General features: G+C 39.6%; 1 protein-coding gene across 11 annotated transcripts in view; it reads left to right on the top strand.

Annotated features, from left to right (window-relative positions):
* Positions 1-22,558, top strand: part of LOC140665879 (protein daughterless-like) — a 115,769-nt gene that overhangs the window by 85,108 nt on the left and 8,103 nt on the right. For 3 of the 11 annotated variants that reach the window (XM_072892456.1, XM_072892466.1, XM_072892463.1), the window contains 9 exons: positions 12,198-12,279; positions 14,803-14,939; positions 17,486-17,767; positions 18,681-18,839; positions 19,608-19,667; positions 20,283-20,435; positions 20,542-20,659; positions 21,992-22,145; positions 22,436-22,525. In XM_072892456.1, coding sequence (XP_072748557.1) covers positions 12,198-12,279; positions 14,803-14,939; positions 17,486-17,767; positions 18,681-18,839; positions 19,608-19,667; positions 20,283-20,435; positions 20,542-20,659; positions 21,992-22,145; positions 22,436-22,525 — 1,235 coding nt within the window. The remainder of the gene's footprint in view (positions 1-12,197; positions 12,280-14,802; positions 14,940-17,485; positions 17,768-18,680; positions 18,840-19,607; positions 19,668-20,282; positions 20,436-20,541; positions 20,660-21,991; positions 22,146-22,435; positions 22,526-22,558) is intronic. The other 8 variants (XM_072892460.1, XM_072892458.1, XM_072892461.1 and 5 more) reach the window with 7 other exon arrangements.

Genomic DNA, 22,558 nt, shown 5'->3' with positions numbered 1-22,558 from the left:
CATTGTACTGACCATGTCTCCGCGAAGGTGTCCGGCATGTGTCCGAGAATTCCTCGGCTCGTAAATTCTAGCGCGAACCGGTGTCTTGCAACCAACGCACTTGATGTCCCAGTTGGTTCGCGTGAAATTTGCCACTCGACCTCGGACAAGGTAAACAATGCGTTTACAGTTCGAGTACGTATTGTTAAGATAAAAACCCTTAATCTCTTAAAAGGTATTAGTTTAGTGCTCGTATGTGATTTCTCGAGTCGATCCGTGTCTCTCTTATAACATTACGATTTTATCGCAAAATATGTAGAGGTATGTTTTTTTTTTCCAATTTACTAGCATCTTCAAAATAACGGTAATATCTTTTGATAATTGCGGGGGAGAGTAATTACACTCGGTTTCCTCTTCGGTAGCAATCGTTGCAACAGGAAGTTGCCTCTCGACGTTTAGCCTTAAGCACCATGGCTCTCGTATTTAATGTAATGTTTCTCTCTCTCTCTCTCTCTCTCTCTCTCTCTCTCTCTCTCTCTCTCTCTTTCTCCACGTGGAGTTGTATTCATGACGCGTTTCGCTTGCAAGGCTAATTAGTATGTGCCGCTGTGCCGCGTATTAGGCGGTGGTCACGGTTGCATACGAAAAACACACACGAAGGGAGGGGAGCGACGTATCCACCGTCGTCACCTGTGAAAGAACATATTTTTACGAAATTCCAAGAATATCTCCTCCATCTCTCATCTTTTCGTTCGATATCCGTTAGTTCACTTTTATTTCTTGCTTACATTACTTGCACGAGGAGATGACTTTACATGGGGGAAAAATTTTTCTTATCGAACTAATATTATTTAAAAAATGTTGTATATTAGAGGGAAATAATTCAAAACAAATCAGTCGGCGCGATGAATCAGATTTTGTCTTATTCGTGTGATTCTCCATATCTGTCATCAGTCAGATAATTGAAAATTCTTTTTACGACGAAAGGACTACGTATTATCATGATCAAGCATCCGGTTAATTTACTGTAAGCGGATACAGCCCGTTATCGCGATTCAATCATAACTCATCCAGCATACATGTATATCTTGTCTGCTTCTCTCTCTTGCTTCCCTCTTCCCTTTTCTCTCAATTAATAGGGATTAATTGATCACGGTGATCGTTAATACTAGCAGGTGTCTTCCATGATGTGAGAGTTACAAATAAATAGGAGTGGCTCTCTCTCTCTCTCTCTCAGCCAATACGTCGTCGTCAGGACAATTATATTAATTAAATCGCCAGATCTCTCGTTAAAGTGCCTGCGATACCTTTGTAGATACATTCTGATTATCTTACGTTAAGATTTATGATTGCCGTCGGACTGCGCGTATCGCGTTTAAATAATTATAGCTTTGAGAAATTGAAAGAGGTTAAATATTTTAAGATAAAAATTTCAAGATTTTTTTTTTGTAACAAGAAAATTATACTTTCTATGTGATGTGTTACGTTTTATGAAGCAAATTGCATAATTACAAGTTTGGAGCAAACTAAATGTGCTAAAAAACATAAAAGACTTATAATAAGTTTCTAAAAATCATTATAATGCAAAATATCAAGATATATGAAATGATCTAAATGAATATTGTTTCATACGTGACAGAATTTCAACTTTTTAATGTTTAATATTATTAAACATTTAAATTTAATCGATTTTTATATACGATTATTTAAAATTAAATTATTAAATTTTGATAATTTTTAATTCGTTTTAATAGTAAACAATGGTCACTTTCTTGTTGGTTCTATGACATCGCTTTTACGATAGCAAACATTTCTACAATTTTCGATTTTAAATCACTTGTTTGTAATACTAATTGAAGCCATTAGCGGTTGAAGGAAGATTAAACTCGGAAGGTAAGGGAACAAATGTAAGCATGAAGTTCGTAACCAAGTTAAATACTGGATGATTCCGAATATATCGTAGGATATTCCGCGCGCTTTATAACGTACGAAGGTTTCGCTTTGGAGGACGGCGACGCCACCAGCCTCCTCTCAAGACTGGTTTCCGCGGTTAACGTCGGGGCTTTCGCAGATTTCCGTCTCGATAACTGTAATCGTAAAGCGAGCCATTACGGTAATCTTGGCCTCGTTCGCGCGGATTTACTTCTAGCCGCCATGCCGTTCCGACCAGCTTAAATTCCCATTCGCGCTTCTTAGACTTTACGGTGCAAGGATTAACGATGGAAGACGGTCGCGTCTATCCTTTTACTGTAAATTTTTACAGTGCCATAAATTTTTCGGTTATTTAATAAACGCATAATTCGCCAAGGGGAAATGCGACTGTCACTCGGTAACCTTGAAGATATCGTTGCGTTCGATCAAACTGGAGGAAATGTAATCTGCCATCTTGTTAACATACCAAAGAAGTAATTATAATTGTGAAATACTTTGTACGAATCGACGGAGAAGCATTAAACTAGTGTATTGCACTGGGCTGTGCATTTTCTCTCTCTCTCTTTCTCTCTCTTTTTTTTCATTTTTCTTCTTTACTCCGGGAATGGCACACAATCTTCTTGTACTCTCACATTCTTTACAGCTAAGAAGCTCGATAAATTCACGTGCTCGAAAATCAATACTACTGTACGTTTCGTACATTTTTGACGTGTTCGAAACGCAACTTATAGGGTATGATGGCCATACGGAAAAGATGGCTATAGGCTGTAATTTTTTCAACAATCGCTATATAGTGCGCTTTTTTAGTCATTATCAAAGATAATCAATATTTACAGTAGTTTATGTGCATACATTATTCGAAATAACGATATTGTGAATCGTATATCATATTTTTACTTTTCACTACCTGCAAAGTTTTTCATTTGTCCACTAAAAACTGTTATAACGTCGAATAAATTACAGTTAAGCTATCGTAATCGACGTTAGACATATTATAAAGATATGCAAATTGTTATATGATCAATAATTTTTATTTTCGTTTTCACTATTTTTTTTTATAAATATTATGGCCATTTTTCCGTCACTATGGTCATCTTTTCCTTAAAAGTTGGGTAAGATGGCCAATGCTTATGTTGTACTATTTTGATAATATAAAATTTCGATGAAATATTTTCCTTTTAATTTCGATAATATTGCGTAATTTAAACTTCAGTGAAGATAATATGCCAAGCACTATTAAAAAACAACAAAAATAAAAATATGTTTTTTTGCATTTTAAAAAACTATGGCTAAATATAAAAAGATCATTTTTAGTTTTACTTTAAAAAAACATAAACATCTGACATTAACAAGTTCGTTCATTTCTGTTTCAAATACCTAACTTATGGGGCATGCATAACAATATATAGTTATATTTATCTTGCTTCAAGAGTTTGAACGTTACTTGGAATGCGAGGTGATCTTGTTGCGATTCGCGTCCAAGCAACATCTCTGTTGAATGAAAACACGGATATAGACGATCGTTATTCTTTACGTAGTGTCGCGGGGGAGGAGAATTCGTTCCTGTCGACGAACGGAACTGCAAGCTGCTTGTAATTCTGTGCGACGTCGCCTTTTATACGGACTTAAGTCACATTCCCGAGAAGTGACTCGGTTTCCCCCTATCCTTCGGATAGTACAGCGACACGTACACGCACACGCACACGCACACGCATATATCATATATATTCTCTATCGGGTGATCCGAGAGAATCTGGCGAGCCGAGAGAGACCTATTCCGCGGATTTGATCCTTTTGCGGTGGTCTGACTTTACATGGGCTCAAGTTGCATTCTCGTCGAGTGAGTCGGCGCAGTCAAGAGAGAAGAAGAGAGATGGAGAAAAATCTCGCTTGGTTCTTCGTCTGCTCTCATTGTTCCTCGCAGCCAACTATTGTTCCTATATCGGCGCGCGAGTTCTTGTAGCGCGGCTTTGTTCCCCAAATTTTTTTATATCAGAAAATTGTCGCCAAATGTGTCATCTCGATAATTTAAGTATCAATAATAGTAATGTTGATTTACAACGGCAGATTTAAATGATACTTTTATCATTTAAATGGACAATTGAATCGTAAAAATATCATTTGTTAATTCAAATATATTATAAGCTTCAAATTTTTCCGATGTAAATTTTTCGGACTTGCTACTTTTTTTGATAGCTTATCAGCACTTATTATGATTGATGAAACATAAAGTCAAAATATTTACGCAATTAAAAATACTTCTTCGAATTGAAGAAAAAACGTGTAAAAACGTGTAAAAAATTTCTTAACTTTGTGAACGATGAATCTCTTCGGAATTCCACAATCGCGCTGCATATCGATGACGCCGATAAATTATTAACCGGCACGAATTATACGGAGACGGGAAGGGCAAGAAGTCGCAAGAAAATGCGATCGGGAGTCGTTAAAAACCTATCACGTAACACGTATCAGCCGGTTAATTGTTGATTATGCGGTCGTTTTTCCTGGCTTCCTTTCGGTGTGTTGGTATCGATACGTTGACGATACGCCTAATAAATAATGTAAACCGCCGCGGATCTCTCTGGTATCTTTTCACGTGTTGCTGCCTAGCGGAGAAGGGCGTCCGCACGAGAAATTACATATGCACACCTGCCCTGTATGTTATAACGTTGTAAACCCGACGTGCGCCTCTCCTCACCGTCGGCAGCGGTGTTCGTAACGTTTGCGAAGGCGGGTCGAACCCGTCCTCGTGTAAATGGCTTTAAGCCTCTTACGTCAGGTTCCCCGCGGGTGGATACCACTGATAATTAACAATTAGTGGCCGCCAATTAAAACGGGCCGACCGTCCGACCGACAAGCTACGCATCCACGATGATGATCATCACCATGTTCTGATGAGATTTATGTCTTTACAGCTTGCGTCATTTGAAATTGTATAAAAGAAAAATTCAAGCGTCAAAAGAATTTTTATTTTCGAAAAAATTGAGAATTTCTGTATTGTCTGAATTTTAATGCTAATTTTTTTATCACATTTTTATCACATTGATTTCATCTGAAATCTCGAAAAAGATCATAACGGAGAAAGGAGAAACGTAATATTTTTATTTTAATCTTGAAGTAATCTTGAACTGTTTTATTCACCTACCTTTTAGCTTCGTTATTTTTACAGAATTTGTAATCTGGCAAAAAAAAAAAAAAAAAAAAAAAAAAAAAAAAAAAATATTTTTCTCTCGTAAATATTTCGTTGTTGCAGCAGTGATGAAAGTATCGAAATCGCTTCTTAATTCGTGTATTGTTTTTCGAGTCGATTGAAACCTCTCGATCACATTTTCCCTGTTTGCACAATTGGCCGGCTCGGCCTGATGACGACGTACATCGCTTCCTCTCGGCGGCGATTAATCCGAAAAACGACGCTGTGTATCTAAATGAAGCCGCTTTGTCTCGGAGATATTCGGGACAGCTCAGCAAAAATTACACACGACTGCGCGTTTAGTCATCCGACGATTATGGCGTGCCGAAGCGTAGCACATAAAAATATCCTCCCGCAAAAACCATGGATCGTGCAGGCTTCTCTAACGTAACCGCGTGACTAGAGAGGATGGTATCTTTTAACGTGCGTATTCTGCGAATAAATCGTCGCAAAAATTTTCAAGAATAACATCGCGTCGCAATTTACGAGACGCAATCGCCTTCGCTGTGAAAATTCATAAAAAAAAGATGTATAAGAATATTTACACTAAATACACAGTATTATAGCTGATAAAAGCTGATTTTTATTTTGATCGTCGCTAAATCGATGTGTGCCCGTCTCTCCTTCGGTTAAATAAATACAAAGTCTTTTTTATACCGCGACGTAAGCATAACATCCGATCGGATGACGGATGAAATAACGTCTACTAAACAAATCTCAAATATTACTGTACCTCGCGTTCGTCTCCCGGATCGTTCTCTTGGTGGGCAAAATATCTTGGTGCAATGATACGATAAGTGTGATTCTGTGAAATCGGACCTCTCGATAGATTCTCGCATGGGGATACCAGATGATTCGATATAACATTGTCGTCATATAAAAGCAATATTTTTTTATGGATAAAATGTGTCGCGCAAAACTAGCACACGGTATAAAAATTTTTGCTTATAAAATTCTGGATAAAAAGTAAAAAGTAAATAATATAAAAAATAATAATTTATAAGAAATGTTTGATCTATACTTTAAGAAGTAAATGTAAATATACTTTTAGTTGTTAAAGTAAAATATGAACAGTATAGCAACAGTATATTACATATCTAATCGCGCGCGACAACACATTTAATTCGAAAATTATGCGAGGCACGATATCTTTGTACAAGTGCAAGTGTTCGTTCGGTCTTTCCTGTTCAAAGACGAAGAATAAGAGTCTCAATTCCTGGCAGCCGTTCGAAATTGCGCGACCGGAAGTCGTCCTGTGTCGGTACATGCCTATTCCATCTACGGGTATTTCCTTTACGATCGCCCGTACTTATCCACCATGGGAACCTATTCCGATCGCATGAGGGAGACTGTAAGAGACATGAATTTACAAAAAGAAGAGACAGTCATTACCATAGCGTGCTAAACAGCTTTTATCGTGGCACGAAGTTCCCACATTTCTCCTTGGCGTCTTATGAGCACCCCTATGCGTCGTCGCGAATTAAGATTTTGCACAAGCACGCCAACAGCGCAAGAAGTTAGGGGAAGTAAGGCGATGCCACTATAACCGGCATGCACATATAAATGCCGAACGCGGAATGCATTTCATTGCAAACAGTTTGTTAGATTGTAGAATCGGACATGCAAATGTCGAGGATAAATTTACCGTCATAAAGAATAAGAGAAACGAGGAAACTGGTTTATATTTTATTTTCTTGCATACAAATAAAAATTTATTTATTTTTACCGTATAAAGATAGTGGTCGCGATATGCGGCATGAAATGACTTGCGACACTTGTGTTATTTGATAATCAAATAATACATGGAAAAATAAACGGAGAAGTATACAATATATAGACGAAGAAAATATATATTCAGAATATATATTAATTGTAGGTATAAATCTTCTCAATTGGTGATATATCGATTTGTTTGTTCTACAAAGACGCCTCTTATCGCCCGACGGAACATATTTCGTTTCGAATTGTTGCAGAAGAATTATTCTCTATTACTGATATCGCCGACTTTACTTGTGCGTGACGCCGACAATTTGTGTGGGGATTACCAACACACATCGCGCGTGGTAAGTTAGGCGTTACACGTTTGCGTACGTTCACGTGTGTATGGAAGCGGCGTGAGGCTGAAATTATCTTGCCGTCATCTACGGAATACGGAGCCCATTAACTACGCAGGCTATTGCACTTTTTTTTTCTTCTTTATAAATGCCCGCCATTAACCCATTATACCGACAAAGGAGAAAATGTGACGAGTAGCCGTGACGAATAAACCGCTTCACGGACTGATAAGACTTATCGAGTCGCCAAATACGTATGGATTTATTATCGAGATGTTCGATCCAAGGTAAAGTAATAAATCTAACTCCGAAAAATAGTAGCGACGGTAAATCGATCGTTTCGATAATATTTTCTATCACGTTCTCCATGAAATGAGACGAGAGAATCGATTGATGATGACGTCTTCAAAAATACTTCATGGGAAGGTAATATAAATAATGGGACTCTATGGGAATTCCCAGGTTCTGGGGGTTCGACGAGAAAAGGAAAAAATTCATTACTTTTGACAAGACATCTGGTTTCGTTTACTTGCTACTCGACAAGCAAACGTCTCGCCATAGTAATTAATAAGAGATAATCGGTGAGACATTATCTCGTTGATAGTTTCCGCTTTTTATATATTTTCACTGTTTCGTTCTTTTTTCTCTTTCTCTGTGTCGTCTCGTCGTTTGACTACTTTTAAAATTCATTTCCGCTCACGTGTATACTTAAATAACTGTCATAGAGAAGAGTGAGAGAAAGTGTGAAAATAATCGTTGGTTTCAAAATGTTTAATACACTTGATACGATCATATATACTTTGACTTTAGCATCGAATAATTATTTTTAATTACTATTGTATTATTATATGAACCTTACTTTGAGAATTATTCTCATCAATTATTATTATCATAAATATATATGTTTTGTCTTCTTACTTATAAACATCACGTCTCTCATAGTTATAAAATAACGAATTACAATAATTAAAGTCAGTTTGCAAATTGGTTTCGTAATATTGGGTTAAACGCGGGTCAAGCGAGTAGGCGAGCTGTGAATCACGGTCATGGATGTAGAATCTACGAAGTTGATATAAGGAAGGATGGACGGACGACACGGTTGATCGAGAACGTGAGATAGCCATCACATGCTCAATTTTCTGAAGGTTTCATAACATCCATCTCCCGAAGGAGAGATGTGTCGCACCCTTCTGTCCTATTTCAGATCCTCGGAGGCTAATTTTCCTGACAGAGACATTTCCGTTCCAGTTCGAGTCTGTTCTCTCGCATCTCCGATCGCCTCTCTCTTCCTTCTCATCCCTCTCGCCTTTCTATGTCCCCCGTGAATCGTAAGACGAGGGGCGGCGAAAGGGAGAACTAAATCAATGTAGGACATTTATATTGGCTGGAAATCGCTGACTCTCCACCGAGACCACCGTGGACAACCCGACCGACCGGGACATATTAAGATTTCTGATCCGCCGCGGCGACATTTTTATCATTGCGTGTCCTTGCCTTTCCTATACGTCCTGCCTCGCGAGTGGGAAATAAAACGTGAATTATTGTCCACGCGGTGTCTCTTTCGCCGTGTCCGCGCACAGTGGTCAGCTCTAGTCCACGAGCCCAGGTTAAAGTGGCCGTTACGGTTTTCGGTGAATAATTTAATGGCCCGTTTAGTGATGTCGGCTCGTGAATATCGAACGACGACTCCCGCGCGATACGCTTAGTAAACATTTTTACTCGGTCGATGGAATTTCCGCGACACGGATCTGCAATTAATTGAAAAATTGGAACAAATTTTATGGCGATTAAATGCAAATCGAACTAGAGATGCGAAACGATATAAGCCATTAAAATATCTTACTAAATTTTTAATAGCTTCGCGTTAAGAAATATATATATATATATATATATATATCATTATCATGTATTTTATTACTCATTAATTAATATCAAATCTATCAATGTTGTTAGTGTATTAAATTAATTTACTATGAATCGATTACGATCTTTTTTTTTTTTTTTTTTATGTTAGGAATAAGAGAGAAAAGAAAAGAAAAGATGTGAGATATGAAATTGGTTTCTGTCAATATATCGACATTGACAACAGGTGTCAGCAATTCATTTAAATTAAGTCCAAAGACCATATAGCGGAACTTATCATTCGATTAGTACCAGTTTTTTAACCTTCTCTCTCTCTCGGTCAGAGAAATATTCTTATTTGTAAGGCTGTTATCGACCGGTTTCACTGATAAAACTCGATATTTTTATCAGAGACCGCGATTATTTCTCGCTTCTATCTCTCCCGGATACATCAGGCCAGCGCTCTCGAAAACGATTTCATTTTTCACGTGCACGTCAACGATATTGTTCTCTCTTCATCTATATGTTTGTCTCATTTTATTTTACATTGACGCAAAGCAAAAAGGTAAAAAAATGGAACAGTACATTCTATTCACGTTTGCCATCAAGATAAGCATTCATCGGTCACTAATGCGATCATTAACGCCTCTATTCTCAATCGACAAATTTACCCGATGAAACTGGTAGCTAGCTTGATATGACGAGAGAAGGTTTTCTCTCGCGTTTTACGAGAGCCGATGCTGGCGGACGTCCCACGCGGCAAATTCGGATATCACGAGGTTGGTGCACCTCCGCGTCATTCCTCTTGCGGGAGCTGCGTGCGTAACAAGAAGAGGAACTTGTCTCGGCGCCGCGACGACGATTGGGCCGTGCGTCGCTCCCACCTCGGAGCCGCGCGCTCCCGATCGGCGCTGCCAAACACGCACGGCACGGCGACACGGCACGACGCGACGCGACGCGACACCGTGACACCGCACTCGGCAGTCGCGCGTAGCTAGTCGCATCGTCCGGAGTCGTTTCGTCGCGTCGCGTCGCGTCGCGTCGCCTTGGTAGCCGCGATATTCTTCCGCACGCGCCGTTCTTTATCCCATCGGATCCCGTGTATACCGGGAGCTGTACCGTGAGTCCCGAACGATACTCCGCCACGCGACGTAGACGAAAGTTGCGAAGTTTCCGTCGGCCAAGTTGTACGATTCTTTCATGGCCCCGGGAAGGCGTTAAATTTCGGCGTGGCGCCCCATAGTCCTCGCGTTAGCGGACCAAGTTTATTTTCCCTACCTCTTGCCAGCCCGCGAACGAGCACGGATACTTTTCAACGTGTTGGAGAAGCGAAAGAGGGAAGGAGAGACGAAACGACGAGGGTGGAAGAGGAGAGGCATCGCGGACGAAAGTTTTCGACGCGGCGCAAGCGGATAAGGCAGAGCGGAGTCGTGGAATATTTTAACATATATCATGATGAAATTGGAACGGGGGGCTACATATCTTGCACGATAGAGAAAGAAAGGGGACCACTATCTCTCGCTCGTTTCTCTCTTCTTCGCCGGCTGTTCTTCTTCCGCCTTCTCGTCTTCTCGTTCGCGCGGCAACTTCTCTTCCTCTCGTCGCTGAATCGCCGCGGCGGCGTGTCATTATCGTCAGCCTGGTAGGATGTTGCTTCGCGTGTGATTCGCGTGTGACAGAGTTGGTGCATCGTCGAATCAGCGCGCGCATGACCCCGTTGCCAACATGTTTGTCTATCCCACGGACTATGGCAACTATAAGATGGTAAATTTGCCGAAATTCCTCGATTATATATATATATATATATATCTATGCTTCTATGCCGCCGAAACGATCGATAGATTCATTCATGTCGCATACACTCTTCTCTTGCACAGCTTCCTATATTATTATTCTTTCTCTCTCGTCAAAGAAATCGCACTCTCCGTATTTTATCCAGATTTATATATAGACTTATATATACATGTGTGGATGAGAGAAGAGAAGGAAAGATAGGAACAGATACAGTAAATAAAACAGATTTACAACTTGAAGCTAAAGGCACAAATTGTTCCATAGCTCGCGATAATATAACTTGCTTTTGACCTGTGACTCTGTCGAGAACAATTTTTCCTAGTTTACATATATATATAGAATTGGAAAAAAACGTAATGTCCATGACGGATAATGGCTGGGTAATCAGAGTAGGTACATTAGATGATATCGGTGTATCGGATGGTATCTCGCGATAACGAGCTTTAATTCTTCATATGTAAATGATTGGAACGCGTTATCGGATTAGACATCGAATTTTTATCGTTTGCGTCCGCGACATGTCGCCAACGTTTTGCGTCATGTTTCGCATACAAATTTAATTACATGTCGTGACTTTCCAATCTTTAATATCGATAACAATAATTAATTGATCATAATCTTACTTTTAGATTTTTATTACGTTAAATTTGAAAAGTGATACACATGTATCAGTCTACTGATACTGACGTGGGATGACGTATTTTATATTGATATTTTTAAAACGTAGATAAAATTTTAGTTTATGATTTATTAATTTACTTTACGATTAGTCTGTCGCGCTTTACACGAGAAAGAGAGAATCATCACGACGCGACGAACGCCTTCTTTTTGCCTTCTGCTCATCTGCTTGGCTATGAAGATTGACGGCATTAATTGGATCGAGGAGGACGACCTAATCTTAGATTTTTATTGCTCGCGTTGCGCAAGGATAACTTGTGTACGTGTAGCCGTTTAACGGCATTGTACCGATTTTCTCTCCGCCGTTCCTCTCTCGCGTCTACGTCGCTGAATTAATGACTGTTCTCGCTGTTCGAGCCACGACGTCGGTCGGTTGATCGGTGTCGTAATAGCCGACTGGATCTATCGCAAGATCGATGGAGATGCGCTATAATACAATACGCAAAGGTGTCGTAAGAGCGAAGATACAACGCCGTGTCTGGGCAATAGCCGGTGATGCAGTCGCGATTCGTCGCTCGATTACAGCGTAATTTTCGTTGTTACAGCAGAAAATCAAATGCTGAAATATGCGATTCGAAGGCAAAAGACTTGTTATAAAGCTTGCAAATCCGCTGCGTATCCGGGTTAATTTACCGCGTGTTGCACATTCTGAATTTGATCAAATTTTATAACCTTTTAATTGTTGTAATAATAAATTATATAAATTATATGAATATTGTTTGTTGCAGTATGGCTCGGATGAATTTGGACAGGACTCGCCGAGATACACATCGCCAAAGGGTGCCCTTTACGCAGACTCTTACTATATCGGTAAGCCAGAAAGAAAATGAATATATTAATATAATAATAAAAAAAAATCCACATCTTGACTTTAATCATTTTGATCGAAATTTTGTATTGTATGAATTGTTGTACGAGAATCGTTGCTCTTCAAATAAGTAAGCACCACGAATGATAACGAATGAAAATAGAGCGCGTGACAACGGATTCGCGCGTTATCTCGATTACTAATTTTATGAAAGTAATTATAAAATAGATGATTAACTTATATATCTGTTAATCGATATCAATGTAGATATAATTAAACGAGATAGTGGTAGAGAGAAAAGCTCCGGAGGATAGATTCCGATAGATTGATCGTTATCTGGAAATCAGCAGCCCAGCCATCGGCATGAACGCATCTATATACATACATACATATATATATATATATATATATATATATGTATACACGCACGTACGTGTGTATATATATGTATATATCATTTGAAAATCGCATAACGATCCGAATGGACGATAAAAGGGATTTTACGAGCGCGCTAATATTCAACCGTTTAACGTTCGCTCGTAAAATTTGCCGTTCTGCCTGTCGCGCGTAAAAACAATAACAATCTCGTTATTTGTTCAACCGGCACGGCGGGGCGTCGAAGTTCGTCGCTGGGATTTCGCGGGTATATCCGACACCGACGTTGAAAAAAATTCCACGGAAAACTTTGTCGACGAGATATTGCCAATAAAAGCAATTTCCCGGCGTTCGCTGCGAAACGCGCTACTTTGTTGTTATAACGACACTTATTAAAGCTCTGGCGTCTTAGTAGCGTTATCTTAATAATTTTCCGTCGCAGAAAGTCGCTTCCCTTTGATGTATGTTGTACGTGATACTTTCTCGCGCGATACTCGTTAATATCGATTTATCGCTCTAAATTGATTTACTCGCAGAGTCCTGCGCGTCGTCGAAATAATGATCGTGAATCGCGCGATTCACTCCAAATGGTTCACATTAGTCGAAGCTGCGGCTTAGCTTTAGAGATGCAATTGCGACTTTGTAGATTATAACGGATCTTTGAAAAATAATTGTCATCTCGCAACGCAGGTGCAGCATAACATCGTCATGCTCCGTGTCTTGCGAATATACGTCATAGATTCTTCAGAGTTGTGTAATGAAGGAGTCATACAGATTGTACAGCTAAATTAACAATTATTTTTTTATATTATTAAATTAATAATATCGAATTTAATATTTTCGGCAAAAATAAAAAGGCATTTTATTTCATTGAAAGAAAGAAAGAAAGAGATAGAAAAATCATGAGTTAAATATTGATGTATATAAAAATGTAGAACGCAACTAGTTGCAAAAAAAAAAAAAAAAAAAAAAAAATGTGAATAATTGAAGAAAAAAAATTTCATATGCTTAAATATGCAAATATTCAAGATAATCTAAATGATGATAGATCTATAAAATCGGCAAAGTTTTCACCGCGAGGGTTCGTTATTATGGATCAGATGAGAAAAGTAGCAGTTTAAGTACGCTTTCGAAATATGTGTCGGCGCTCGTGGCACCCGGTAGCTGACCGGAATGGCTTATAAATGGGAGGCTCCCTCCTACGACTAAGGGAGGGGAGGAGCGAAAAAGTTTTATCAGACATCGAACACCGGTAGTTGGTAGGAACGCCCGAGTAGTTTGGCTTAGTTTCCGTTTTCTCGTCGAGGAGCGCCCGGTACGGGAATTATATCAAGCAAAAGTATCAAGAAATACGTTCCCGAAGCTTATTGCTGTTGTTTTCAACTGAAATAATGGCCTGCGCCGGGTACCGCGTCTATTGGCCCTTATACCGGGTGTGTGTGCGCTTCACCGCAGAACGACGTCGAGACTCCGAGTGAGATGTTAGAAAGCGCGAAATTTGGACTTGGCGAAAGTCCAGCGAAGTTGTATCATATCGCGTATAGAGGGGGATAGGGCACGTTCTCGAAATAATTACTGCGGGAAAGGGACGACATCGTTACTTGATTAGGAAGTTTGGCGCGCCACGTTTTCCAAGCAGAACGTCGTGTTTTAATTGACTAAAATTTTACAAACGAATACGTCACTTTCATTTCTGATATCTATGACGAAAAATTTAGTTAAACGTCACGACGATGCATTTTAAACTCGATTCGAATAACGTTCATTATTCGGCCACGTGCGCGATGTTCTTTTCTCGCCAAATGTCACCAATGTGCCGTGCTCTTTATTATTTCCCGCTCCGATGATGTAGAAAGTAATAATCGACTAGGCTCTATCGGCATCGTACAATAATTCAATTACAAGCGAAAAAGGACTTTAAAAGAATTGATGGAAATGATTTTTCTTGCTAAAAAAGAAAAATTTTTGAAAGATATAAAATTGTAATAGTAATAATATTGTAAAAGTAATACTTATAATTGCGTCTGTGTTATCGAGATATTTTCGAAACTTTCTCTTTCCGGTATGAATAATGCTTAATTTTGTATGCATTGATCAATAATCAATGACATATGATTGATCGAATCTACGTCCGTTTTTTTTTGTTGCAGACGGCAATACCGCAGGAACCGGTCCTGGTGATCCGTGGACGGGTAGCGGCGGTGGTGTTCAACCCCCATACAGTGGATATGCACCCCCTCACCTGGCGCAGCCAGCCTACCCAATGCACCTACCCCACGACCCCATGGTAAGTGATTTTTCTTTTATCTCTCTCTCTCTCTCTCTTTCTCTCTCTTTCTTTTTCTTTCTTTTATCTACCTTTATTCTCCTCCCTCACCCTTTCTATCCCGACTGCCTTCTAGTCGCGGTCGAACCCGAAGAAACGATCAATCACGCGTGACTCGGCTGCTGGTTCCTTCGGAGCCGCTGTCGTGAAAACGACGTCTGGAACTTCTTAATAGACACGAAGATATTCCTCCTCCCGGGATTCTCTCTGTCGTTGAACATGCGAGTCCGACGAAGAAGTCGTCAGATTAAAACCTAAGCGAGCGACCTAATCTTGGTGCTCCGAAAGATCGATGTGCCTCTCTAGTGACGTGTTCTCCCCTATCCTGAAAGTTATGAAGTTTGACGAAACCTTGAACGCATCATCGACGTTGTGTCGGATAAAAATTTGATCGATGATAAAAAATTGATTCCGAACCCGGAAGACTATCGTATCCGGTAATTTTTCGCGAACTTTTTCGTATCGCGTTTATACAATATATAGGTGTAGTGTCGCGGCCGCAGAATAATTTAGTTTGACCGAGAATCAGTCTGTTGCGAATTTTATTTGATTGGCGATATACGAGTATATCGATGGGGAGGGGGGAGGGGGATTCGAAGAAGACAGACACGACTGTTTGAGATACACTCATCTCGGACGAGATTCAGAATCTCGCTGCACAATCGAGAGAAAACATTCTTCGATAAATACACAAATTTTTCGGAGATTTATCGTTTCGTTTGATGGCTTTCCGCGGAACATGATAAGTTGCGATCGAGGAGCTCCGTGGAGACGAATGCACACTAAATTCGCTCCCGAAGCGCGCGCTCGAGGTCGTCTCGAGGACGAGCCGCGCGTCGCTTCTCGGTCGGTCGGCCATTACTCTCCGACTTAACGGCGTTGACTTTAATCCTCTTCATTTGACCGTGATCCGCCGTGACCAGCTGGCGGACTCTTTCTGGCCGTCTTATTTCGGACCACCCGGTTAACTGTCGCGTGCTCGCGACAGGAGAGAGAGACGCGTACTTTCTCTCTCTCTCTTTCTCTTTCGTCATTTCGCTATGGTTGAGAGACACTGTTGACAGTGCTCCGCGTACCCCAGAGTAACGTCAAATGACTCACTGGCGTCTATATATAGATCTTCGACCCTCCCGCTACTCCGTGTTTCTAGTCAAGTGCAGCCTTCGTTTGATTTACGCCGTTCATGGTTACCACGAAATCCTCCTCTTCGTGGCACCTCGTACCACGTCTCTCGGCGGCCTCTTTCTCTTTGAGACAACGAGAGGAGGTTTCTCTCTGCTCTCGACGTATGACGTCGCGATTGCGAGATATCTTCGATGAGAATCGCCAATAGCTGTAAACGGCGCGCGATGTTATTTTATTTTTACTAAACATTATCTTGGAATATCTGTGAGATACATGTACCTTGTATATACAATGGAATTGTTGTATAAACTTCCGGCGCTCGAATCATAAAGCCCGCTTAAACTTTAACGACCGTAAGACAAGCCATTTTATTATCGTTAGCTACAGTGAGGTTTTTCGACCTGCGTGAGATGACAAGAAAACGTCGTAAAGAAGTTGTACGATTTAGGATAAACGCGTCCAAGGAGAAAAAGATCGAATCAAGAGCATCACGAGACAAGGTTTTCTTTCGTTTATCAAGGGTTAAACATTTACGATCCTAGTTTAATGACCCATCTTCCGAGAATGCGCTACTCACGTCCATCGAAGAAGAATCTCTCTGCTGATGTCTCTAGGTTTTTGTCCGTCGACATGATTTAAAATCTCGCGTCTTCTAATGCTCTGCTTCTAATGTCTCTGCTTTTCCTTAAAATATCGCGCTGATTAAAAGGCGATGTTTTTACGCGCGTAACAGACTCTTCTAGTAGTAGGTTTATTTCGTAGACCACTCTAATTTGTTGATAAATATACTAGAGCGCCAGCGGTGGCTTAAAATTAGACTTTTATGAGCGAGTTTTCAGTAGGTGCGAGAGAGCGCTATTCAGCGTATCCGATATCAAAGCTGGTCAGAGTGATCTATTATGACCAGAGAGAGAAGCGTTTTAAAAAATCGTACAAATCGAGAGTCGCGTAGCTTCTCCAAATCATTCGAGCTTTCTTGTTCCCGGGATCTTTATCGTTTGTAGCTACACGAGAGATAAATCAAACTCGGTTTCGTTCGTTTGCTCGCTCGTTCGTTGTCAGAGAAGGCATTCCCTTTGAAATCTCCTCACCGGAAATACCCGTAATACCTTACCAAAAATCCCAATAAAACGAAGATAAAGACCAAGATATAATGACACTGTTGCGTGAAGTAAATCGTTTCACGTCGACAGTCATCGGTATCCCGTTGTCTTTATATCGTTTGACAAGTCCTCACGTTATCAAGTTACCGCAAAGATGATGCAGAACACGCAAATTCGACAATTAATTACCAAAGACGTAAGCATGTATGTTCACCAAAACACGTGACACACTTCGCCGCAAGAACCAAGCGTCGAACCATTTGCGCTCGGCGGTTTCAGGCATACTCGGCGATGTCGCCGAACGGTGAATCTGCAGCGCCGATCCTGGGCTCGGCGGTGACCAGTGCGGCTTCCCTGCCGCCAATGTCGACATTCCGGGGTAGCGCCGCGGTCGCGGCGAACAGCGGCACAGGGGCGCCGTCCCCGGCATCGTTGCAATATAGCCATAGTCCTGGTGCACCGACGACCGCGCCCTCCGCGCCCAACACTGCGCCCACGACGAACCAGCAATCTACCACGGACGACACCCTCGGCAAGACCCTCGCAGTCGTAAGCAACCGAGTATGTGTCGCCGAGAATCTTACACGTTAATGAATATTCAAGGACCCAGTCGTACTTTAGCATAGTACGAAAAATTTAGGATTTTTACGATTTTTTTTTAAGGATATTAGAAATTGATATTTTTGCCGTTTTACATGTTTTTATTAATGTTTAAACCGTACGTCAGTATTTTTATATCTTATTAGGATATTTTACTTTTCTTTTTTGTTCAATATATATGAGCCTCTGCACGTAGCGTGTTAAAAATGTTTACATTTTCGAGATACTCAACTTTAACTTTATTAGAAAAAAATTAAAAAATGACAGAATATTATTATTTTAAAATTAGATATTTTTAAAAATTTATTAAAATTATTTTCATTTCTTAAAGATTAGAAAAATATTAAATATTAATGTTTTAAATTCTAATTAAGTTTAGTAAAACTACCTATCGAGTTTTTTTTCATTTTAAACAAATACACGAGGAGCAATATGTCACACTGTCATTTTTTTACACGCAACGCGCAGAAACTTGTATCGAACAAAAAAAAAAAGTTAAATGTCCAAGATTTAAAAATACTGACATATTATTTAAAAATCGTTAAAAACATAAAAACGTCAAAAAGATCAATTTCTAATATTCTTCAAAAAAATTTCTAAAAATCATTAATTGTTCATACTGCTAGAGTAGACTAGGTGCTTAATGGAAATGACAAAAAAAGACGATATGCCCTATAAAATATCGTATTATATATATATATATATATTTTGTCTCGTTTAAAGACAAGACGAGATCATTTAGACGCTGAAGCGTACATTTGGCAATCAATAATTTAATTTAATACCCGATACGATGTTCACTGTATGGAGGATTTGGACGTGCGAACTTTTTATAATGTTACATGTCATACATGAGCTGCGGTGTTTTTCACAGATTTTTCCCACGGACCAATCAGTATCCAGTTATAGCAGTAATCCATCTACGCCCGTCAGTTCGCCGCCACCTTTAACCGGCTCGGCACCAGGCTGGGCACCTGGAGCCGCGCCAGTGTCTCCGCATTTTACAGCGGATCCAAATCGTGGTATTCACATGGTACGTATTGAAGTTACTACCTGAATTTTTTTTTTTAATACTAATTACGAGGAATCTTACAAACAATCGCAGGATCTTTGCAACGTTCCTTTTCATGTTATTTTTAAATCTTGCTGACTTCTCTATCACTTTCGTAAGACACACGGATATATATTGACTTAGAATAATCTCACTGAATGATTTCTGAGACACGTGTATATTCACGTGTCACGCTGCGTCAAATTTTGATTGCTTTAGAAACACGCATACGATAATTCACTTTTACACGAGTACTTGAATATCAGTCAATTTTTTTCTAATAATATTTCATGATATATGTATATGTATATACACTAATGCGATACGTACAATTAATACGGCACGCATAATTCTTTTTTTTTTTTCTGGGGGAGGGGTGAGAGAAGCTCAAACGGGAATCATTACAAATGAAAATAAAAGAATCAAGGATATGTATTACTTTCTTGTCACGTCACGTTAAAGTACATTTGTACAAAGAATTACAATCGATCTTATTGCACATAATCATTATAGCACAGAAGTCGCACAAATAGCATGATTGCGTCGCACCGAGAAATCATCGTTTGTATGCTTTCCTCACGAGCGGCTATCTATATTTATATTCTCCTCTCCCCCGTTTTATATCAGAATTATTAAGTTTATCGTGTTCATATTTTTGTTCATTCCGTCCTGTTTGTTGTGAACGTTGTGTTGATTTGGTTGTTTTTTTTTTTTTTTGGTTTTGTTGTTGCGTTGGTGTTGTGTGTGAAGCCGGCGCCTGAACAGCAGAGGCTAGACGATGCCATCGGCTTCCTTCGCGACCATGCCGAGGTGAGGATTGCCGAATTTCAGTTTTTTTCCCCCTCTTTTCATTCGCTCATTTTTCTTCATATTCTTTTACGCATGTTGTCTTTACACCGTGATCCCACGAGACGAGCGCTAGAACGTATCCATTGCACTTTTTGCTGATTACGCTTTCGGATAATTATGATTATATATTGTGATATATTATGATTATATATTGTGATCTTTGTTGCACACAATTTATAATCATAGCTTGAACCTTTATTAACACATTCGCGTTTCGATAAATAGTCGAGATTAAATAAACCGCGTTAGACTTTTAATCGCAGTCTAATCAATCGAGCTTTAATATTCTTGTATTTCTGACTTTTTCGGAGTCTATTTTTTTAATTAGCGCAACTAATTAAAAACTTTCTATCATGGAACAGTCAGAAATGTAATAAAAGATTTTAATTTTTTATTTCTACTTTTTTTTTTTTTTTTTTTTACTTGTGTGAAACTATTCTAAACTCAACTTTATGTAAATTTAACGAGAAGACAAGTGCGTCTGTAATCTTTTGCTCTAGTATCCTTAAATAATTTTTAATGAGTCAGACATCTTGAACTACTGGCGCGTAATCGAGTCGAATTTTCGGTATTCTGTTGGTACAGGGGACACGGATGGAGGAACGGCTAGACGATGCCATAAACGTTCTGAGGAATCACGCCGAGAGTCAAGTGGGCCTTCACCTCGGCCCGGTTGGGCCACACGGCGGGATATACTCGCATACCTCACCACCGCAGCTGGACCATCTGGTAAGAAGTTTGGATAATTGTAATCGTAAAATCGAACGTTGAAACAAATTACTTTCTTTTTTTTCCTGCCCTCGCTGCGATACACAATGTATGCTACATTTTTCAGACGAGTCCACATCCTGCGGTAACTGTAACGCAACCTCAGGGTTCCTACCCCGGTCTTACGCCCACGCCCGATACAGATGGTTCCATTAAAATAGAAAGGTTACCTGTGACGAATGCCAGTAAGTTGACTCTGAAGTGACATTCAAAGTGCATATTACATATAATTTACGACATGGAAAGAATTGTCTTTTATTCTATTTAAATATCTATTGACATGTTTGAATGAGTAGCTCAAGAATTTTCGTAAAAAAAAAAATTAATAAATCAGATAATTATGACGCGTTGCAACACTTTGATCATATGCCATTCTATTTTCGCGTCATCGTATCATCGAGCGGTCACTTTTCCCATGAGTGCACTGCGAGGGAGAGGAAAAAGGGAAGGAGTTCCCAGGTGTTCCGCAACGAAGTCGTGCGGCCGAATAAGGAAATATTAGATAAATCACGCGAAGTCTTTGCTGTCCGGCAGTCGTGCCCACATTATTCCCGCGAGTACGTTCAGTTATCTAGCTCTTCGTTTCTCTTTCTGTCTCGCCGGAATCTTCTATCTTTCGGTTTCTTACCATTAGAGCCATTATGTCGATGGGGAGAACATTTGGAATCCTTTTACTACGAATTAGGAGATTTCCCGTTTCGAAGGAATGCGAAACATTCGTGCGGTATTGGAAACTATTTATGTACTTTGTATGCATAGGAATAAATAATTCCTGTAACGATTAATGTATTGAGAACTGAATAATCCAATAGTCTTTCGCACAAGAAAATATGTCAAATTGCGCAAATATTTTTAATGTTTCGTTTATAGTCTAGTACTTTCTCAGTGCGCTACTTAAATTTGTTAAAATGAATGAAAGTGATTTCATATTTTTGCATACAATTGCGCGTCTGATTTATCTGTCGCGATAATCTCACGGAAACTTTTTTTTAAAGAGACACATTCGTGGCATTATACATTACGCGACTTAATACTCTCGGCGAATTGTCAGGCAAGAGAACGTTTAAGGAGATCGGCTGAATCAGAGTTGAGCGAAATTCCGTAAAGTGCGCTTCCTGCTCCTAATTGGACACTTTTCACGGTTTCGTGACTAAGGCCTGTTGCTTAAAGCTCAAGGAGACTCAAAGATCGTGATCACCGTTTTCGGTGAAGGTCGGCGTTTATCCTTTCTCCTTTTCCGGGTAGTATGCGACATTTTTTTTTTCACTTGCATCAGTTAATACGCGAATAAAGTTGCCATCGAATAATATGCCTTGAAACTTCTCGAACCATGTTTAGCTCTTATTGTTAGTCATTTTTTTTAGAAGTATGGAAAAATTTTTCTTTTTCACAACGAAACATATTTTGAACTAATGTATATTTTACTTTTGGTTTTTTCGATTTCGTAAATTATATGTATATAGTATAACAATGCAATTATCTTGTGAAAACTATGGGGCAGTATTAATAATGAACAGAATACATCTCCTTAGAAAAGAGGAAAGATCCGCCCGACAGTAGTGGTGGTGAGACGAAGCCATCGAGCAGCGAACTTGCGGCCGCAGGTGTAATCGGGGCTGCTACGGTCAATTCGACGTCGCAGGGGAAAGGAACGAAGAGATCACGCAGATAGTAAGTATTTGGAAAAATTTTCGAGACAAATTCGTCTCTTCGTCAAAGGATAAGATAAGAGTGACAGTGATAAAATTGAAAGAGACTGTTGCTACTCGCGACACACGTATCAATTATATGCTGTTTCATTCGAAAAATCTCAAGACGTAAAAACGTGTTTCATATATTATTAATTCGAAACTTTAGTTGAAGAACAATCTTTCAATAATTAGATGACTCGAAAATATGCTTATACATTCGAGTGTGAAAAATTTGCTCTTAAATTAACTTGCTATGTCTTTGAATAACCGTTGTTCGAGCGCTGACGAAGACTGCGACGATCCTGGTACTAAAGCAGTGCGCGAGAAAGAACGTCGCCAGGCCAACAACGTGCGTGAAAGGTTAGTGAACACACGCAGTACGCACTTCGTTGC

This window comes from Anoplolepis gracilipes, chromosome 5, assembly GCF_047496725.1.
Source record: "Anoplolepis gracilipes chromosome 5, ASM4749672v1, whole genome shotgun sequence".
Lineage (NCBI taxonomy): Eukaryota > Metazoa > Arthropoda > Insecta > Hymenoptera > Formicidae > Anoplolepis > Anoplolepis gracilipes.
The sequence above is the reverse complement of the archived record's forward strand: the minus strand, read 5'-3'. Positions and strand labels throughout refer to the sequence as shown.